Raw genomic sequence first — 22,449 nt, 5'->3', positions numbered from 1 at the left:
CCGCAAGCCACAACTACCAGATCCCGTGCACCTAGAGCCCATGCTCCACAACAAGAGAAGCCACCACAGTGAGAAGCCTGCACACCATAACAAAGAGTAGCTCCTGCTTGCTGCAGCTAAAGAAAGCACGCGCCCAGCAATGAAGACCCAATGCAGCCAAAAATAAATAAATAAAATAAATAAATTTATTAAAGAAAATACTAAATGAGTCAACAGAAGGTAAGGGGCATTGAGAAGGATATGTAAGTAAGCTCTAAATGCCAAGTTTCCTTTGCAAACTCACTCTTCCCTGTTTCTCTGTGAGCAAAAGTGATCAGGGGATCAAGTAAGAATAGATGTGATTAACTGTGAGGTGATACCGGTTGATTAATTATGTTAACAGATCTGACAGGATTCCCAGAAAATGACAAGATATATATATATATTATCTTGTCATATATACACACACACTATGTGTGTGTATATATATATATATATATATATATATATAATATAAAATATATATATATATATATATATATATATATATATATATATATATATATATATATATATAACTTGGAGTTGGGGACAAAATTAATCTGCCACCACCAAAAAATTTATGGAGGTTTCTCCCAGAGAACAGTCCTGGGACACAGACGCAAGTTCCTTTTTCAGGGATGAATACATTTGAGTTCAGGTTGGTTATCTGAAACAAAAATATTTACATGTCACACAAACCCAATCTGCCCCCTTATTCTGGTCCTGTTTATAATCCCATTTCCCTGCTATAAATAAAACCAAATGCTAATTTATAAACTGCTAATTTTAACAAATTTTAGTTAAATTTGATAGTATACAGATATTTTGTATTATTTTAGAAGTTGTATAGGTGGCTGATTTACTGGAAAATACAGATGTGGGTATTCCAAACAGGAATTTATAACTTGTCAAGATATTTATGAAGTTCTCCTTGTGTGTTTGGGCTTGTAGATATTTTAGCCCTAGGAAACTGGACGGTGGAGAGCCAATGGCTAAGATAAGCAGCCTTCTGTATTTACTCTGTGGCGGGTTCACCAGCTACTTAATCAGCCTGGTGGAGAAGGTCCCTAGAAGATGAAATCTGCCTTATGGCTTTTGCTAAGTATGTGTGTGGGGAGTGGGGGGAGAGGGCATGTGTGTGTATGTGTGTTAACTCATTTAGACTACATTTGAGAAGGGATGTGTGTCAATATATTTATGCATATGGATGTGCTTATCACATTACGTGAGTCCCCTCCCACCTTGAGTTACTACCATGTACTAGCTCTACCCCACACCCATTAATGCTATATATGTCTCCTTCCACAAGATTATAGTTCAAGGAGGGCAAGATTTGTATATGGCATTTATGTATCCTCATTTACATTATGCGTGGCACATTTTAGGGCTAACACATATTTGAATGACTTATTAAATACCACGTAATAAACAAAAATATAAAACTTTTTGCCAATGTGATTTAAAATATAATGTCAGTATCACAGTATCCAAATATTTAATGAAGGAAAAATAAACAAATTTACATTATGCAGTGGCTCCCTTTTAAAAAAGTGTACAGTGTACAAAATTTCTTTAATTTATTCCATCAATTTATTCTAATTTGCATAAGTGAATAGCTGGCTCCTCATGTGCCATGTCAGGCTTTGTGATCTACTAATGCTTCCTGGCTGGGTTCACATTTGTATTCACTGCTAGAAAAGCAGATCTTACAGCCAAATAGATTTCATGACTAAAGTAATAAAGATCTTTCTTGTCCCTGAGATTTGCACTAGTCAGTATCTAAAACATTTTAAAATGTGTAGAGTTCTTTATTCAAAGAAGGCTCAAGTTATTCTTCACAATTTTTACAAAGGCTTAAGGTGCTTAGGGTACATGAATCATATCTTAAAGAGAGTAAAAAAGTGACTATAAAATGCAATGCAACTGTTTACAAGAGACTCACTTTAGGTATAGGGCCATTCATAGGCTGAAAGTGAAAGATCTAAAATGATACTCCATACAAATGGTAACCAAAAGAGAGCAGGGATGGACATATTTGTATCAGACAAAATAGACTTTAAGTAAAAACTGTAATAAAAGATAAAGAGAAACATTATATAATGATAAAAGGGTCAATTCACCAGGAAGATATAACAATTATAAATATATGTAGCTAACAGCAGAACACCCAAAAATATGAAGCAAACACTGGCAGAACTGAAGGGAGAAATAGACAGTAACACAACAATAGTAAACTATTTCAATACAATACCCTGCTTTAATAATGGATAGATCAATCAGATAGTAGATCCATAAGGAAACAGAGGACTTGAACAACACTATAGACCAATTGTACCTAACAGAGATATACAGAACACTCCATGCAACAGTAGCTGAATATACATTCTTCTCAAGTGGATACAGAGAATTTTCCAGAATAGATCACAGGTGAGGCACAAAAAAAAGTCCTAACGAATTTAAGACAACTGGAATCATACCAAGTAACTTTTCTGAACACAGCAGAATAAAACTAGAAATCAAAGGCAAAAGGAAAACTGGAAAACTCACAAATATGTGAAAATTAAACAACACACTCTTGAACAATTAGTGGGTTAAAAAATAGATCACAAGGGAAATTAGAAAATATATTGAGACAAAACTTATGGGATGCAGCAAAAGCAGTACTGAAACAAAAATATATAGGGGTAAATGCCTCCTTTTAAAGATAAGAAAGATCTCAAATCAATGACTTAACTTTACACCTCACAGAACTAGAATAAAAACAAACTGAACCCAAAGTTTGCTGAAGGAAGAAAATAATAAAGATCAAAGCAGAGATAAATGAAATAGAGAACAGGAAAACATAGAAAACATCACCCAACTAAGAGTTGTTTGAGAAAAAAAAAGATGACAAACTCTTAGCTAGAGTAACTACTAAAATAAGAAGGAAAACTCAACAAAAACCAGAAATCAAGATGGGACATTGCAACTGATGCCACAGAAATAAAAGGATCATTAGAGACTACTATGAACGATTATATGACAACAAACTGAATAACTTAGAAGAAGCAGATACATTCCTATAAACACCCAACCTACCAAGACTGATTCATGAAGAAGTTTAAAAATCTAAGCAGACCTAGAACTAGGAAGGACATTAAATCAGTAATCAAAAACCTCTTGACAAAAAAAAAAAAAAAAAAAAGCCCAGGACCAGATGGCTTCACTGAATAATTCCACTGAACATTTAAAGAAGAATTAACACCAATTCTTCTCAAACTCTTCCAAAACATTAGAGGAGAGAATATTTTCAAACGTATCAGACAAAGATGCCTCAAGAAATGAAAACACAGTGTAATATTGATATTGAATATTGATGCAAAAATTCTAAACAAAATACAAAACCAAATTCAACAACACATTAAAAAGATCAAATACATGATCAAGAGGAATTTATCTCTGGGATGTATGGTTGATTCAACATAAGAAAATCAATCAGTGTAAAACACCATTATTAACAGAATGAAGAACAAAAACCACATGATTATTTCAATTGATGCAGAAAAAGCATCTGAAAATTTTCAACATTCTCTCATGATAAAAATTTTCAAACAGTTAGGTATAGAAGGAATGTACCTCAATGTAATAAAGGCCATCTATGAAAAACCCACAGCTAACATCATACTCAATGGTGAAAAACTGAAAGCGTTTACTGTACAATGAGGAAGAAAGCAAGGATGTCATCTATTGCCACTTCTATTCAACATAGACCTGGAATTCTTAACAATTAGGGGATGCCTAGTAGCCTAACAATCAGGCAAAAGAGAGAAATAAAAGGCAACCAAATTGGAAAGCAAAAACCAAAATCATCTCTTTTAGTAGATGGAATGATCTTACATGTAGAAAACCCTAAAGATTCCACAAAAACCCTTTCAGAACCAATAAACAATGTGGAAAAGTTACAATATACAACATTGACACACAAAAATCAGTTTCATTTCTATATACTAACAATGAATAATCCAAAAAGGAAATTAAGGAAACAATTCTACTTACAACAGCATTAAAGAGAATAAAATACTTAGGAATAAACTTAACTAAGGAAGTGAAGAACTGCACACTGAAAACCTGAAAATATTGTTGAAAGAAATCAAAGAAGACACAAACAAAAGGAAAGACATCCTATCTTCACGAACTGGAAGACTTAATATTGTTCAAATTTCCATAATATCCAAAGCAATCTACAGATCAATGCAATCCATATCAAAATACTAATGACTTTTTTCCAGGAATAGACAAAAAAGATCCTAAAATTCATATGGAATCTGAAAGGACACTGAAGAGCCAAAACGATCTTTAAAAAGAATACGAAAGCTGGAGGTCTCATACTTCCTGATTTCAAAACATGTTACAAAACTACAGTAAGTCAAAACCGTATGGTACTGGCATAAAGACAGAGACTGATGGAATAGAATAGAGAGCCCAGAAATGAACCCTCACATATATGGTCAAATGATCTTTCACAGGGTTGCCAAGGCTACCCAGTGAGGAAAGGATAATCTCTTCAAAACATGCTGCTGGGAAAACATCCCATGTTTTCAGTATCCACATGCAAAAGAATGAAGTTGGACATTTACATTGCACCATATACCAAAATTAACTTAACGTGGGTTAAAGATCTAAACATAAGATTTGAAACAATAAAACTCTTAGAATAAAACATAAGAGAAGAGCTTCATGACATTGAATTTAGCAATGATTTCTTTGATATGACACCAAAAGTACAGGCAACAAAAGGTAAAATAGACATATGGTACAACATCAAACTTAAAAACAGTAAAGAAAACAACTGACAGAGTGAAAAGGCAATCTACGTAATAAGACAGAATATTTATAAGCCATATATATGATAAAGGGTTAATATTAAGAATATATAAAGAAATACTAAAATTCAACAATAAAACCAAACAAATTAAAAAGATTAAAGATAAATTTTTAAAAGATTAAAAAAGAGACAAGAGACTTAGATATCTCTCTGAAGATTATATACAAAAGGCCAATAATACATGAGAAAACGCTCGACATCACGAATCATCATGGAAATGCAGGTCAAAATCACAAGGAAATATTCCTTCACATCCCTTAGGATGGCCAGGATCAAAAAAACCAGAAAATAACGTGCTGACAATGTTGTGGAGATATCAGAAGGCTTCTGCACTGTGGTGGGAATATAAAATGGTGAAGTTGCTATGGAAAACAGTAGGCAGAGTCTTCAAAAAATCAAAAATATAGTTACCATATGATCTAGAAATCCCACTCCTAGGTATATATGCTAAAAAATTGAACTGAGGGGACTTCCCTGGTGGCACAGTGGTTAAGAATCTGCCTGCCTAATGTAAGGGACACGGATTCGGCCCCAGTACGGGAAGATGCCATATGTCACGGAACAACTACATCCGAGCTCCACAACTACTGAGCCTGCGCTCTAGAGCCCATGTGCCACAACTATTGAAGTCCACATGCCTAGAACCCATGCTTCACAACAAAGAGAAGCCACCGAAATGAGAAGCCTGCACACCGCAACGAAGAGCAGCCCCCACTCGCTGCAACTAGAGAAAGCCCACACGCAGCAACGAAGACCTAATGCAGCCAATAAATAAATAAATAAATAAATAAATAAATAAATAAATAAATAAATAAATTTACTTAAAAAAAACTGAACTGAGGACTTCATCAATGTCACTGAGCTAAATACATTTACTTTTAAAACTAAAATTAGCCGATGGCTGCTACAAGTAAGGTTGGGCTAACTTAGAACTTTGAAAACTAACAAGAATTTCAACCACTGCGGCCCAGAGTGCTGTAGTCCCTCCTGCGTGGGCAGGGGAAGTGCAGAGAGCTTGGAGGAGGGGGCCTTGAGCACCTCCGTGAGAGTGGCCTGGCGGCAGACAGCGAGGAAGATTTGACTGCAGAACGACTCAGGGACAACAGCACAGCTGAAAACACGGACCTTCAGTGACAAAGACACAGAGCAGAGGTGCTCCCCAGACACAGGCAAAAATCACCAAAGTCCTTGCCCTCTTTTTCCAATGGCCAGCAAAATGGAATTACCTGTAAGAAAGCTTATTCTTGGACTAATACAGCCGTGGGGCTGACAGGGACTTGGTGCTCTGGCAGGGCATCAGGCCTGAGCCTCTGAAGTGGCAGAGCTGAGTTCAGGATATTGGACAACCAGAGACCACCTGGCCCCACGTAATATCAATCGGAGAGAGGTCTCCCAGAGATCTCTGTCTCAATTCTAAGACATAGCTCCACTCAATGACCAGCAAGCTACAGTGCTGGACACCCCATGCCAAACAACAAGCAAGACCGGAACACAACCCCACCCATTAGCAGAGAGGCTGCCTAAAATCATAAGAAGTTCACAGACACCCCAAAACACACCACCAGAAGTGGTCCTGCCCACCAGAAAGACAAGATCCAGCCTCACTCACTAGAACAGAGGCACCAGTCCCCTGCCCCAGGAGGCCTACACAACCCACTGAACCAACGTTACGCACTGGGGGCAGACACCAAAAACAACAGGAACTATGAATCTGCAGCCTGTGAAATGGAGACCCCAAACACAGTAAGTTAAGCAAAATGAGAAGACAGAGAAATACACAGCAGATGAAGGAGTAAGGTAAAAACCCACCAGACCAAACAAATGAAGAGGAAATAGGCAGTCTACCTGAAAGAGAATTCAGAGTAATGTTAGTAAAGATGATCCAAAATCTTGGTAATAGAATGGAGAAAAGACAAGAAACGTGTACCAAGGACCTAGAAGAAATAAAGAGCAAACAAACAATTATGAACAACACAATAAATGAAATAAAAAATTCTCTAGAAGGAATGAATAGCAGAATAGCTGAGGCAGAAGACCGGATAAGTGACCTGGAAGATAAAAGAGTGGAAATAACTACTGCAGAGCAGAATAAAGAAAAAAAGAATGAAAAGAATTGAGGACAGTCTCAGAGAACTTTGGGACAACATTAAACTCACCAACATTCGAATTATAGGGGTCCCAGAAGGAGGAGAGAAAAAGAAAGGATCTGAGAAAATATTTGAAGAGATTATAGTTGAAAACTTCCCTAACATGGGGAAGGAAATAGTCAAACAAGTCCAGGAAGGGCAGAGAGTCCCATACAGGATAAATCCAAGGAGAAACATGCCAAGACACATATTAATAAAACTATAAAAAGTTAAATAAAAAGAAAATATATTAAAAGCAGCAAGGGAAAAGCAACAAATAACATAAAATGGAAGCCCCATAAGGTTAACAGCTGAACTTTCAGCAGAAACTCTGCAAGCCAAAAGGGAGTGGCAGGACATATTTAAAGTGATGAAAGGGAAAAACCTACAACCAATATTACTCTACCCAGCAAGGATCTCATTCAGATTCAGTGGAGAAATTTAAACTTTTAGAGACAAGCAAAAGTTAAGAGAATTCAGCACCACCAAACCAGTTTTACAACAAATGCTCAAGGAACTTCTCTAGGCAGGAAAGACAAGAGAAGGAAAATACCTACAATAAAAAACTCAAAACAATTAAGAAAATGGTAATAGGAACATACATATGGATAACTACCTTAAATGTAAATGGATTAAATGCGCCAACCAAAAGACATAGACTGGTTGAATGGATACAAAAACAAGACCTATATATATGCTGTCTACAAGAGACCCACTTCAGACCTAGGGACACATACAGACTGAAAGTGAGGGGTAGGAAAAAGATATTCCATGCAAACGGAAATCAAAAGAAAGCTGGAGTAGCAATTCTCATATCAGACAAAATAGGCTTTAAAATAAAGACTACTAAAGAGACAAAGAAGGACACTACATAAGGATCAAGGGATCAATCCAAGAAGAAGATATAACAATTGTAAACATTTATGCCCAAAACATAGGAGCACTTCAATATATAAGGCAAATGCTAACAGCCAAAAAACGGGAAACTGACAGGAACACAATCATAGTAGGGGACTTTAACACCCCACTTTCACCAATGGACAGAACATCCAAAATGAAAATAAATAAGGAAACACAAGCTTTAAATTAAACAAGATGGACTTAATTGATATTTATAGGACATTCCATCCAAAAACAACAGAATACACTTTCTTCACAAGTGCTCATGGAATATTCTCCAGGACAGATCATATCTTGGGTCACAAATCAAACCTTGGTAAATTTAAGAAAATGGAAATTGTATCAAGTATTTTTTCCAACCACAATGCTATGAGACTAGATATCAATTACAGGGAAAAATCTGTAAAAAATACAAACACATGAAGGCTAAACAATACACTACTAAATAACCAAGAGATCACTGAAGAAATCAAAGAGGAAATCAAAAAACACCTAGAAACAAATGACAATGAAAACACAACAACCCAAAACCTATGGGAGCAGCAAAAGCAGTTCTAAGAGGGAAGTTTACAGCAATACAATCCTACCTCAAGAAACAAGAAACATCTCAAATAAACAACCTAACCTTACACCTAAAGCAATTAGAGAAAGAAGAACAAAAATCACCCAAAGTTACCAGAAGGAAAGAAATCATAAAGATCAGATCAGAAATAAATGAAAAAGAAATGAAGGAAACTATAGCAAAGATCAATAAAACTAAAAGCTGGTTCTTTGAGAAGATAAACAAAATTGATAAACCACTAGTCAGACTCATCAAGAAAAAAAAGGGAGAAGACTCAAATCAACAGAATTAGAAATGAAAAAGGAGAAGTAACAACTGACACTGCAGAAATACAAAGGATCATGAGAGATTACTACAAGCAACTATATGCCAATAAAATGGACAATATGAAAGAAATCGATGGATTCTTAGAAAAGCACAACCTTCCCAGACTGAACCAGGAAGAAATAGAAAATATAAAGAGACCAATCACAAGCATTGAAATTGAAACTATGATTAAAAATCTTCCAAAAACAAAAGCGCAGGACCAGGTGGCTTCACAGGCGAATTCTATCAAACATTTAGAGAAGAGCTAACACCTATCCTTCTCAAACTCTTCCAAAATATAGCAGAGGGAGGAACACTCCCAACCTCATTCTATGAGGCCACCATCACCGTGATACCAAAACCAAACAAAGATGTCCCCAAAAAAGAAAACTACAGGCCAATATCACTGATGAACATAGATGCAAAAATCCTCGACAAAATACTAGCAAACAGAATTCAACAGCACATTAAAAGGATCATACACCATGATCGAGTGGGGTTTATCCCAGGAATGCAAGGATTCTTCAATATACGCAAATCAATCAATGTGATACACCATATTAACAAATTGAAGGAGAAAAACCATATGATCATCTCAATAGATGCAGAGAAAGCTTTCGACAAAATTCAACACCCATTTATGATAAAAGCCCTGCAGAAAGTAGGCATAGAGGGAACTTTCCTCAACATAATAAAGGCCATATATGACAAACCCACAGCCAACATTGTCCTCAATGGTGAAAAACTGAAACCATTTCCACTAAGATCAGGAACAAGACAAGGTTGCCCACTCTCACCACTAGTATTCAACATAGTTTTGGAAGTGTTAGCCACAGCAATCAGAGAAGAAAAAGAAATAAAAGTAATCAAAATTGGAAAAGAAGTAAAACTGTCACTGTTCGCAGATGACACGATATTATACATAGAGAATCCTAAAGATGCTGCCAGAAAACAACTAGAGCTAATCAATGAATTTGGTAAAGTAGCAGGATACAAAATTAATGCACAGAAACCTCTTGCACTCCTATACACTAATGATGAAAAATCTGTAAAAGAAATTAAGGAAACACTCCCATTTAGCATTGCAACAAAAAGAATACAATACCTAGGAATAAACCTACCTAAGGAGACAAAAGACCTGTATGCAGAAAACTATAAGACAATGATGAAAGAAATTAAAGATGATACAAACAGATGGAGAGATATACCATGTTCTTGGATTGGAAAAATCAACATTGTGAAAATGATTATACAACCCAAAGCAATGTACAGATTCAATGCAATCCCTATCAAACTACCAATGGCATTTTTCACAGAAATAGAACAAAAAATTTCACAATTTGTATGGAAACAGAAAAGATCTTGAATAGCCAAAGCACTCTTGAGAAAGAAAGACTGAGCTGGAGGAATCAGGCTCCCAGACTTCAGACTGTATTACAAAGCTACAGTAATCCAGACAGTATGGTATTGGCACAAAAACAGAAATATAGATAAATGGAACAGGATAGAAAGCCCAGAGGTAAACCCATGCATATATGGGCACCTTATCTTTGAAAAGGAGGCAAGAATATACAGTGGAGAAAAGACAGCCTCTTCAATAAGTGGTGCTGGGGAAACTGGACAGCTGCGTGTAAAAGAATTAAATTAGAACACTTCCTAACACCATACATAAAAATAAACTCAAAATGGATTAAAGACCTAAATATAAGGCCAGACACTATAAAACTCTTAGAGGAAAACATAGGCAGAACACTCTATGACATAAATCACAGCAAGATCCTTTTTGACCCACCTCCTAGAATAATGGAAAAAGAAGCAAAAATAAACAAATGGGACCTAATGAAACTTAAAAGCTTTTGCACAGCAAAGGAAACCATAAACAAGATGAAAAGACAACCCACAGAATGGGAGAGAACATTTTCTAACGAAGTAACTGACAAAGGATTAATCACCAAAATATACAAGCAGCTCATGTAGGTCAATATCAAAAAAAACAAACAACCGAATCCAAAAATGGGCAGAAGACCTAAACAGGCATTTCCCCCAAGAAGATATACAAAGGAAAGGATGCTCAACATCACTAATCAGTAGAGAAATGCAAATCAAAACTACGATGAGGTATCACCTCACACATGTCAGAATGGCCATCATAAAAAAATCTACAAACAAGAAATGCCAGAGGAGGTGGGAAGAAGAGAGAACCCTCTTGCACTGTTGGTGAGAATGTAAATTGATAGAGCCACTATGGAGAACAGTATGGAGGTTCCTTAAAAAACTAAAGATAGAACTACCATACAACCCAGCAATCCCACTACTGGGCATATACCCTGAGAAAACCATAATTCAAAAAAAGAGTCATGTACCACAATGTTCATTGCAGCACTATTTACAATAGCCAGGACATGGAAGCAACCTAAGTGTCCATCAACAGAAGAATGGATAAAGAAGATGTGGCACATATATACAATGGAATATTACTCAGCCATAAAAAAGAAACAAAATTGAGTTATTTGTAGTGAGGTGGATGGACCTAGAGTCTGTCATACAGAGTGAACTAAGTCAGAAAGAGAAAAAAAAATATGGTATGCTGACACATATATATGGAATCTAAAAAAAAAAACAAAAAAAACGGCCTAGGGGCCAGACAGGAATAAAGACGCAGACGTAGAGAATGCACTTGAGGACATGGGGAGGCGGAAGGGTAAGCCGGGACAAAGTGAGAGAGTGACATGGTCATATATACACTACCAAAGGTAAAATAGATAGCTAGTGGGAAGCAGCCGCATGGCACAGGGAGATCAGCTCGGTGCTTTGTGACCACCTAGAAGGGTGGGATAGGGAGGGTGGGAGGGAGACGCAAGAGGGAGGAGATATGGGGGTATATGTATACGTATAGCTGATTCACTTTGTTATACATCAGAAACTAACACACCATTGTAAAGCAATTATACTCCAATAAAGATGCTTAAAAAAAAAAGATAAAAGATAAAAAAAAAACTAACGAGAATTTCAAGTTAAGTTTGCTGAGGGAGGCACCACCTAGACCCACAATGAAGCCAAGTGATCAGGGATTTAAATACACTTTCAAATAGTATGGCCCAATTAAACTCAGATTTTTGTAAAGAATGCACTGACTAGGCAATATTACAATATTTTATAGTATTAGTCATGCCAATTTGTTATCCCGATGGATAATTTTAATTTCTAATGTTCTCAATGTAGGGCATTATAAAAAGATACAGAGTATCACAAAACTACAGTATTTCACTGTAAATTCAGAATGAAGTGGGAAGGTTTAGTGTCTGGTCCTCAAACTGAAGAAAAGGTGCTCTTGAGGGAAATCAGTACTTCAGGTCCAGTGCCTTAAGGATGAATTGGTATAAAAGTGATTTAACTAGAGACTGTCATACAGAGGGAAGTAAGTCAGAAAGAGAAAAACAAATATCATATATTAATAGTTTTATTACTTAATCACATTAATTAATCATATTAGTTAATTAATCTTATATTAATAATATCACATATATGTAGAATCTAGAAAAATGATACAGATTAACCTATTTGCAAAGCAGAAATAGAAACATAGAGAACAAACGTATGGACACCAAGCGGGGATATGCTACTGTGTATAAAATAGATAACTACTGAGAACCTACTGTACAGCACAGGGAACTCTACTCAGTGCTCTGTGGTGACCTAAAGAGGAAGGAAATCCAAAAAAGAGGGGATATATGTATACATATAGCTGATTCACTTTGCTATACAGCAGAAACTTAACACAACATTGTACAGCAACTATACTCCAGTAAAAATTTCTTTAAAAAGTCATTATGTTTTCGTTTTTGTATTATTTCCAATATTTTCTAGTTCAACTGTTTTTCCTGTTTGCCTTTAATTCCTATAATATTAGGAACTCAAATGGGTTTCATTTCCTAAATGTGAAAAGAATTAGCATCATTTATCTTTTATTAGGTTGGTGCACTTGACAGCAATTTATGTGATTTTGCATTATTGACTTTTTTTTTCCTTTTTAAAAGATAGTTTTCATGTTAGAGGCTTATGAGAACGTTGAGGGTTTTTTTTGTTGTTTATTTTTTGGTTTCTTTTTTGGGGGGTTCATCTGTATTTTTCCTGGCACTATAATACTATACTGTAATTTGCATATAATTTTAATTAGATCCTTTACAATATCTTGAGTGTTAATAGCTACATTAATGTGTCTTTTTTCTGTTTCTTTTTCTTTCTTTCTTTCTTTGTTTTTTCTTAAAACAGGACTATATTTTCCATACATCCTACCAGGAAAAGTACACATTGATCCCATACTCAAAAGTATCGTGATCTTCCTATAGAACTGGAACTTGGCTTTATTAAATGAATCAGAAAATGGGTTGATTACAACTGTTTCTTGAAGTCCTTGGCTTGAATGTATGATTGGATATACTTCTTTTTCCTTAGAGATAATTTCTGTCAGGTACATTCTTACAAGTGGCATTGCTGGATCAATGAAAATGTATTTTTAAAGCCTCCTGGAGTTACCAAATTGTCCTACTAAAAGGTACTACAGTTAAAATCCTCACCAGCAGAGTAAGAACACACCATGCTGTGGGTAGTCATCAGTTCCCTAATGTGAATGGGGCCTGTGTGGGTGGTCTCAGCTCCCCCCAAAGGACCCCTTGCCCTTGGCTGGCCAGCTTTTAGCTATCAGCCCCAAAAGTGATCATGAAGGGTGGGAAGAGTCCAGGCCTTGTTGCCCATAGGCTGTGTTAGGGCCACCAAGTTGACCCCAAGCACCTTGAGCTGCCCACACACAGCTACTTCCCCCTGGGCCTTTCAAGATTTTCTGTGGAAGATATATGTGTATTCAAAGGAATGTAGAAATTTGTACTGCGTAAAGGAATAGATATGAGCATCACAGAGGCAGCAAGACAGTGGAAGTGTCCTGGTTTTGGAGGACCAAAGACTTGAGATGCATTAGAACCAACCCACCTACTGGACATATCATCTTTGGCCAGTCAGTGAGGCAATAAGGTTCTCTTGTCTGTAGAATCAGAGTTCTGGACGGCATAACCTTTAAAGGGCTTGCAGCACTAATGTACACTGGCTCTATGCTTTTTACTCTAAGACATTATTCTGAAGAATACAGTTGGGAGGCTGAGAATAGCCCTTATTTAGTTTGGACTTGAGTAGAGCACATTTCCTTCAGACGAAGGCATAATTTGAATCCACTTAATTGTAAAAGGAAAGACAATCCAGCAGTAAAATTGAAATTGCAGATTAAAGAATAGTCGAATGCATATTAGGGCAAGAGAAGAAAAAGAAATATCGAAATGAAAGTCAACATGAAAAGTTACTTCTGTCTTTGTAGGAAGGAAACTTTCTAAATTATATCTATTCAAAACATTATGTCAAGTTCTCCTTCTGGGTCACCATGAGGGGAATTATGCAAAGTATTGTTTTAAAATATTGTATCAAAATATAAGATTTCTGGTGACTTAACAGCAAGCCTAACATTATTCTGTGTCTGGGAAACTTGGCTCCAAAATATTCAACAGATAATTATTAGTAAAATGATCACAGAAGAAAATGTGTCACGAAAATTTAGTAATAATAAGTAAACATATAGAGCAAATTTGTATATTTTTTCATGTTGAATAAGAAGATATTTCCTTTTCTATTGGGTTCAATTCACACAGTCGAATTTTACAGTAAAACAATAGAATATATGTATTTTATTTCTTTGTTCCTAAAATATTTGAATAGTGTAAACACTAAACTTCTGTGTATCTCATTTAAAAAAATGGCTTATATAGAATATTTTATCAGTTAAGACAGTTATTCCAGTAAACATTTCTTGGACCTGTATTATTTATTAAGCACTGTTCTGGGAGTTTTGACAGTAGAGGAGATTTAAAAGCATTAAGACAGTTCGGTGAGGAGGGTTGTTGCTTAGTAAATGTTTGTTAAGTGACTATAAAACAAAGACATCACCCTTGTCTTTTGAAAGGCTTATTCTACTCACTAAACTTTCTGGAACAATTTTTTGAAAAGGAAAAAAATACAAAAAAACAAGGCGAGATTGCTTAGTGGTTACCTTATTTTACAGTATGAAATAAAAAAAAATGATAAGTAAACGCTAATATTTCACTTTTCAAATAGTGCTTAAACAAACTTTTCATCCTGAGCATTCTATTGTCATTATTTCTAATGAATCCAAAGGTGTTGTTTGTTTTCCTATAGTCATTTACCTAATTATACTTAGAAAGTGTGAGTGGGTATACATATTCATAATTCTTATACAAAGGTTATTAAGAACTTCAAGCTAAAAAAATATGTCAGAATGCCACAACCCTACAATTTTACTGAAATAAAGGCAGGGAAATTTTGAAGTTAAAAAGAACCTTTCAGTCCAACCCCACGATTTATAAAGTCAGTGACTTGCCCAAAGGCTAATCTGCATCTGCCTGTGTCCCAGGTAGTACTAGGGGGTGCAGTTCTGGACTTTTCCCAGTTTACCCATTCAACCACCTACAATGTTGTCATTAGTCCACCCACAAGTGACCACTACCTCCGCAATAATTTCAAAAATGTTGAAACACTTTTTTTTTTACAAAAAGGCTGATATCCCTAGATAAATTTCCAATTCCCTTGACTATATAGATTTATGAAACTTGGAATAATCTAACTTTGTGTAGGTGAGTGAGTTCTACAGTGTTATTCAAAATAAGATTAGTCATAATGAAACTCTGTTAAACATGTAGCAGGGAAACTAATTCACAATCTACAACATTTCATGTTGAATATTTTATTTGTATTCACTATGTCCCTCTGCAGTGAACAGAATGAATGTTGCATAAAAAGGTGATTCTATTTTGAAGTTGAACTGAAGGCAGATGATGACTGAGTGACTGAACAAGTTTATAAATTTCTTGTTATGTTAAATTGAAATTAAAACCCAAGTCATCAGATTGTGAGTTAGTGCCTAGTGTAGAATTCCTGCAAGATTAGCTTTACGCAAATGAACTCCCAGTGGAAATAAGGGTCTGACTTTGAGTATCTGGGTACTTTTTATTTTTTAAATTATTTATTTATTTATTTATTTATTTATTTATTTATTTATTTATTTATTTATTTATGGTCGTGTTGGGTCTTCGTTGCTGCATGCAGGCTTTCTCTAGTTGCAGTGAGCAGGGGCTACTCTTCATTGCGGTGCGTGGGCTTCTCATCGCGGTGGCTTCTCTTGTTGCGGAGCATGGGCTCTAGGTGCGCTGGCTTCAGTAGCTGTGGCACATGGGCTCAGTAGTTGTGGTGCACAGGTTTAGTTGCCCTGCGGCATGTGGGATCTTCCTGGACCAAGGATGGAACCCGTGTCCCCTGCATTGGCAGGCGGATTCTTAACCAACTGTGCCACCAGCGAAGTCCTTATCTGGATACTTTTAACTTTAGCACATTTCCCCTCAAATAAACATACACAGCAATAGAGTTGGTGTAACTATAAATCAATTTTAGCTGTGAGTATTCGTACAGACCAATGTGTTTTAATAAAATCTATGGCAAAGTTCAGAGTAAATATATTAGCTTTGAAAATCTGTTAGTAGAACAAAACCAAACACAAACCTATTCAAATTCAGGAAACCCAAATTCCATCCAGAGAGGAAGGGTGTTAAAGAAAGTTAGATTTCCCAGAGTTGTCTCTGTGGTCAAAACATCCCTCTGGATGATTCACAGACTATAATAATAATTCGCCGCACATAGATTTTCTCCAAATAATCGTGACTAACTGCAGCTGTTATTGCTTCCTTGGGAGACCTTTTCCTGCTGGGCTGAACTCTAATTGTTTTTATTTATTAGACCATTTGTTAGGCCCCTGGTATAACTGTACACATCATTCGCAGTCTCTCCTCTTGAAAAACTTAAAGCTTTATTCATGAGGCTGTGGGTACGTGCTCACGGCCGTGTGGCTGTATTTAACTAAAATACAACTTTGTCTCAGTCCTCCACAGTGAGGTGGGGTGGAGGAAACAGGTCACCAAGAGTGAGAACAGCACCATCCAGAGAGATGCGTATCATGTTTTCTGTACAATCTGGTCAAATAGTTAAGACGGCAGAGCAAATAAATTAATGTCGGTAGAATTACTATCTGTAATTGTTTCTTTTTAATGTCTGGGAGGAAAGAAATCAATGGATTTCTTCCAAAATTCATCCTCTAATTGAACAACAACATTTTTCTTAATGTAACTGTAATTGAATATTTATCTAGAGGCAAATTGAGATCTTGTGCAGATGAACAAAACCAAGTACTCCCCGCCATCATGACACTCCTTTAATTTCATGTAATGCTGATGAACAGTACAAGTAAGTACAAATAAAGGGAGAAGACAGATTCATTTTAAAATGATCCATTCTATTATAGAGCCTTGAGGTTTTCTTTTTCTTACTTTTTTTCCCTTGGTCTTAAGGCAAGTCATGATTAGTTACAAAAGAATTACACGGCTATAATCAGGAACCAAAATTGTCTTTCCTAGTTGTTTTGCAATGCACAATATGCTAATAAGCTGTTCATTAAATGGGTATTTTCTATTTCATTTAAGAAAAAAAAGCCCTTTGTATTACCAAACTTTGACTATTTTCATAGAATGAGCTAGACTCATATATTTGGAATAATTTTCAGAGATTACAACAGCTTATTACTTTGTAGCTTACCTCAGAGTGGGCAAAATTAGATCTAAGTTTTTGTACAGGACTGCTCCAAGAACAAAGACCGATGATTCATCTAATTCTAGAAAGAATAAAATTTAAAAATATTAGCAAAACAGCAAGAAAAATACTGTCTTATAAAACCTTAATCTCCTAATTACAAGGGGATTCCAGTATCTGCTGATGCAAAGCCAAGTATAAGAAATGCCTTCTTAACCGTGCCGGGCAAGTGAGCCCACACACTGCATGCATTAATTGTAGCTCCAGAAGATGTACTTTCAGTGGTTTTGTGTCATGAAGTAACTTTCCTGCAGGCTGAGACAAGAAGCGGCTGTAGTTACGGCTAAGGAGTTTAAATTCCCAATGATATGGGGGAGAGCCAATTCTCTTTTGGAGCTCTCAGTTAAAATGTCAAAATTTCCAACGTAAGAATTAAGACCACAATGTCACTCTTGAAAAGGGCCATTAAATTTTAGAGGCTACTGAAGATGTGCTTAAAACTTAATTTTTTGTTAGATTTGTTTTTAGATACCAACTTTTTTTTAAAAAAGTGAGGCAGAAACAATTATTTTGCATGGAATGGAAAATCCAACACATTTCAATACCTAAACTTAAAATCTTAGGCCAAGTGCTTTACACTGGGATGAGACTGCCAGCACTGAAATTTGACCCCTACAAGCTCGGGTCTATAATTTGCACTTGTATTTTTTTTTTTATTTTTTTATTTTAATAGATCCTTTCCTCAAGTAAATTCAGATTTAAAGCCCAAATTAGGTTTTCTATAGTTACAAAATGAGCTTAGAGTCGTGATTGCAGACTGTTTCCTGAATTGCTTAATACATGGGAATTTATGCCAAGTGTATTATTAAATTGAACTTATAAATTTTTTGTTCGAGGCTTAAATTATTTCACATATTTACCTTTTGATGATACGGGGGTAAAGATGCTCTTTGGAATGACCACCCTGTCTTCTGAGTTTCTTGCCCAGTCAACCATGCCCTTCCGTCCTTTCATTGGGAAGTTGATGTCTGTTAGAACAGAGGCTGCGGGAAGCTTCTGAATGCTAGCCACTGTGAAGAAAGAAGTAATGATGTCAACTAAAATCTTTCAGTGTTATCAAAATTGATCAAATTAAACCTTGCAGTATATTAAAAATAAAATTTCCAGTCCTAATTGTATTTATCAGAGCTATAAAACATGCTGATTCCTTCAAATTAGAGGATATTCATTAGGCTGCTGACTTTTCCTTATTAATTTGGTTTCTGTTGCTTTCAGCAGGCATCATACAGTGATGGTCAGTGGCTGGGTGGACATTCTCACGAGCACGGACAGGTGCGGCCATCCCGGTTGTTCATGATTGGCCTCCATTCCCATTGTTAGAATCCCCTACTGTATTTTTGTTAAATATTTTGATTAACACACCTGATTCACAGACTGACATTTTCATTTAACTCTGAACTTTGTCTTCAGAGCAAGTTTTCTGCGCCTACCTCTGAACACTGTCTTTGGAACAAATATTTCCTGGATGAGATGGGATACCACGAAGACATGAAAAACAAACACATTGCTCTGGGAGGCAGACTGTCAGGATTCAAATAATGAAGCACTAAAAATGCCATAACCACAGAGCCAATATAATATGCAGAAGTGTGTAACGAATAGGACAGTAATAACAAACGATTCTTAAAATACACACCCACAATTGAAAATAATAAATGTGTATATGTGAATGGAGCATTCTGTCTTTACTCACAGTAAGTATTTTAATATATATTGAGAAAATTAATGAATAATATGTTTGGTAATGCCTGAATATATATTTTATTATATATATTATATATATACACACATACACATCTATACGTAACTACATATAACCAAACTATGATAGTAAACACTCAAGCACTTATTGAGTGCACACAGTTTCAATTAAGAAATGTAATCTGTAGAGCTTTTACATAGGTCCATACTTGTTCCACATTAAAGTTTCAGGTGTTCCCTGGAAGATTTAAATGGAAATATGATGAGGAAACTCTAAAAGCTATCCCAATAAGAAAGGTGAAGTAAGAAACCATTAGACACCTCATAAGTGGATTTCATTCAAAAGAAACTTGTAATTAAAACAAGAGAGGATGAAAATTAAGAATTTAACAATATTAGTTGTATAAATCTATTACCATACCACTGGCTTAGTTGCAAATTACACTGGTTATGTATTACTATATTTTATTAAAGCTCTTTCAGGCAATTATACACATCCATTTTCAGCATAGGATAGAATTTCATTTGGCCTGTAATTTGACATAATAAGCTTAAAAAAGGATTTTGTAACTAAATGTTGAAGGAAAGAGGGTGCTGGGTAACTCATAAATTATTATGGATGTGAAAGGCTGTTTTTGGACAACATCTCTAATTCTTTTAGTTTCTTTAATAATTCAAACAATATAGTCTTGGTTGTCCAGAAATAACCCAGTTCATGTGTCCTAAAGGGTCCAAAGCCTTCAGTGCATACAGATGGACAGATCAGCACATTAGTAGCATGCTTTTTCTTAAGGGCCCTACAAGCTTTATCCAATATGCAAAACTAAGTTCATCTACTTCCAAATTCCTTGACTCTAACTTTGGTTGTCTTGGTGTTTAGAGGAAATTTATTTCACCTCTCTGCTCTAAAAACTGATGAAAAGAAATGAAGGTTTTTCTGATTTCTGGTTTCTATTATAAAGGAAAACAAACAAGAGATAAACTGTTGGATCTTGAGGTCTAATAATTCCTCTGTTTCTATATATATTGGATAGAAAACAAAAATAAATAAGCAAAAGGAATAAATAACATATGGAGGAAGCTTATTCTGTATCAATTATATATCACTTTATTCTGAATAAATGCTGGTCTAATATCTTATTCTTAAAAATATAAAAATGAGATAATTATACATGCATGTATCTCACATTACGAAATGCATTCATTTTTCAGTTGGAGGTATACTGGGTATTAAATGATGACTATATAGATTAGATCGACCTTTGAGTCTAGACTAAAGGAATATAAAAATCAATTAGGATCACTAACTTCTGCAAGAAGTCCTTTAAGTTGCATAGTATTGAGCATCAGAAGGATATAAAAACAAACATGTATTCATTAATTTCAGTAGATATGTAGTCCATAAAGTAAGATGGTATTTTCAATAAATACATTATGAAAAGGGATATGACTTCACAGACTGATAAGCTTCAAATCTAGCCTTCAAATTATCAGTATACATGTTCTTTAAAATATGCAGTATTTAAAATTGTACATCTTTACCTTAAACCTACTTAGGAAGATGCCTAAGGTGACACTGCGGTTCTTCATGACCCTGCAGTGATTAATTAACATGAAAAACTATTTCCATACAGCAAAAATGATTTAAAGATGACTTTTATTTTCTCCTTCTTTCAGTCCCTGTACCAGACACTTGGACCAATCCAATCCTGAATTCCTTCCCTTCTTCACTGAAGTTCTCCAAAATCCTCAGGCAAAATTTAAATGCAGTTAGTCTTTAGGGAACTAGGGAGCTCAAAAGAGGTAAGATTGAAAATGAATACCTTACATATATCCAGAGAAAGCCATAATTCAAAAAGATACATGCACCCCAATGTTCATAGCAGCACTATTCACAATAGCCAAGACATGGAAGCAACCTAAATGTCCATCAACAGATGAACGGGTAAAGAAGATGTGGTACATATATACAATGGAATATTACTCAGCCATAAAAAAGGAATGAAATAATGTCATTTGCAGCAACATGGATGGACCTAGAGATTATCATACTAAGTGAAGTAAGTCAGACAGAGAAAGAAAAATAGCTTATGATATCATTTCTATGTGGAATCTAAAAAAGTGATACAAATGAACTTATTTACAAAACAGAAATAGATTCACAGACATAGAAAACAAACTGATGGTTACCAAAGAGGAAGGGGTGGGGGAGGGATAAACTAGGAAGTTGGGATTAACATATACACACTACTACATATAAAATAGTAACTAACAAGGACCTACTATATAGCACAGGGAACTAAACTCAATATATTGTAACAACCTATAAGGAAAAGAATCTGAAAAAATACATTATAAATCAACTATACTTCAATAAAAAAAAAAGAATGCCTTAAAGTATGTCTAGAGTACATATGTGTCTAGTGCTGCCAAAGGACATCAGTGCAAAGTATGAGGGCACAATCTACGTACTTTGCTTCTGTGACAATTGTTGCATTAAAACCAATCATTGTGGGTGTTTAGATGATAGAGCGTCTTTCCTCAAAAATTGAGAAAACGTCTTTCTTACAGAAGATTAAAGTGGTTAAAAAAAAATCTCAAAGCACACAATGTCCCTGAACAAATAGGCACATCTTGAATGCTCCAAGAACTACCCTAAATTCACTGTATCGTGTTTTAATTACAACTCTAGATTTGATTTCTTATGCAATAAAAATAGGTGACTCATCATGGATAAACCTTGGAACAAACCCAGCTGACTTTCAGTTTGCATTTTTAATGCTTTCATTTTGCATTTGGATATACAGCATAAAATCCTCTGACAGCATCGTGTCTGTTATTGGCCAAGCTCTCAAAGGATTGATGTTCGGTATAGATTTTTGCTCATCAGAAAGCATAAGGGAATTTTTGCAAATGGGCCTAAAAGCACATGAGCTGTTCTTCTGCTTTTGTTTTTTGTAATCACTGAGCTCTCCTTTGGTTCATCAAAGCAGGTGGTGCTTCTAACCTGTTCCTGAGGAAAATCATGAGGTTTCAGCCCTTTGTCCCTATTAATTGAGGTCCTGGATGATGGGGACTCTTGTCCTTTTCATCCTTGTAATGTGAATGGCCCACTACAGTTGAATCAGTTGCATCATGAACAAGAAAATAAGGGATAAATTAGGAGTTTGGGATTAACATATACACATTGCTATATATAAAAAAATAGATAATCA

The 22,449-nt window shown here is 35.5% G+C and overlaps 1 protein-coding gene across 1 annotated transcript in view; it reads right to left on the bottom strand.

Annotated features, from left to right (window-relative positions):
- ADGRB3 (adhesion G protein-coupled receptor B3) overlaps positions 1 to 22,449 on the bottom strand; it is a 784,426-nt gene that overhangs the window by 342,788 nt on the left and 419,189 nt on the right. The window contains exons 12-13 of the mRNA XM_068550879.1: positions 18,394 to 18,543; positions 17,480 to 17,555 (exon numbers count right to left, since the gene is read on the bottom strand). Of these exons, the coding sequence (XP_068406980.1) occupies positions 17,480 to 17,555; positions 18,394 to 18,543 (226 nt within the window). The remainder of the gene's footprint in view (positions 1 to 17,479; positions 17,556 to 18,393; positions 18,544 to 22,449) is intronic.

The sequence above is a fragment of the Eschrichtius robustus genome, chromosome 9 (assembly GCF_028021215.1).
Source record: "Eschrichtius robustus isolate mEscRob2 chromosome 9, mEscRob2.pri, whole genome shotgun sequence".
NCBI lineage: Eukaryota > Metazoa > Chordata > Mammalia > Artiodactyla > Eschrichtiidae > Eschrichtius > Eschrichtius robustus.
The sequence above is the reverse complement of the archived record's forward strand: the minus strand, read 5'-3'. Positions and strand labels throughout refer to the sequence as shown.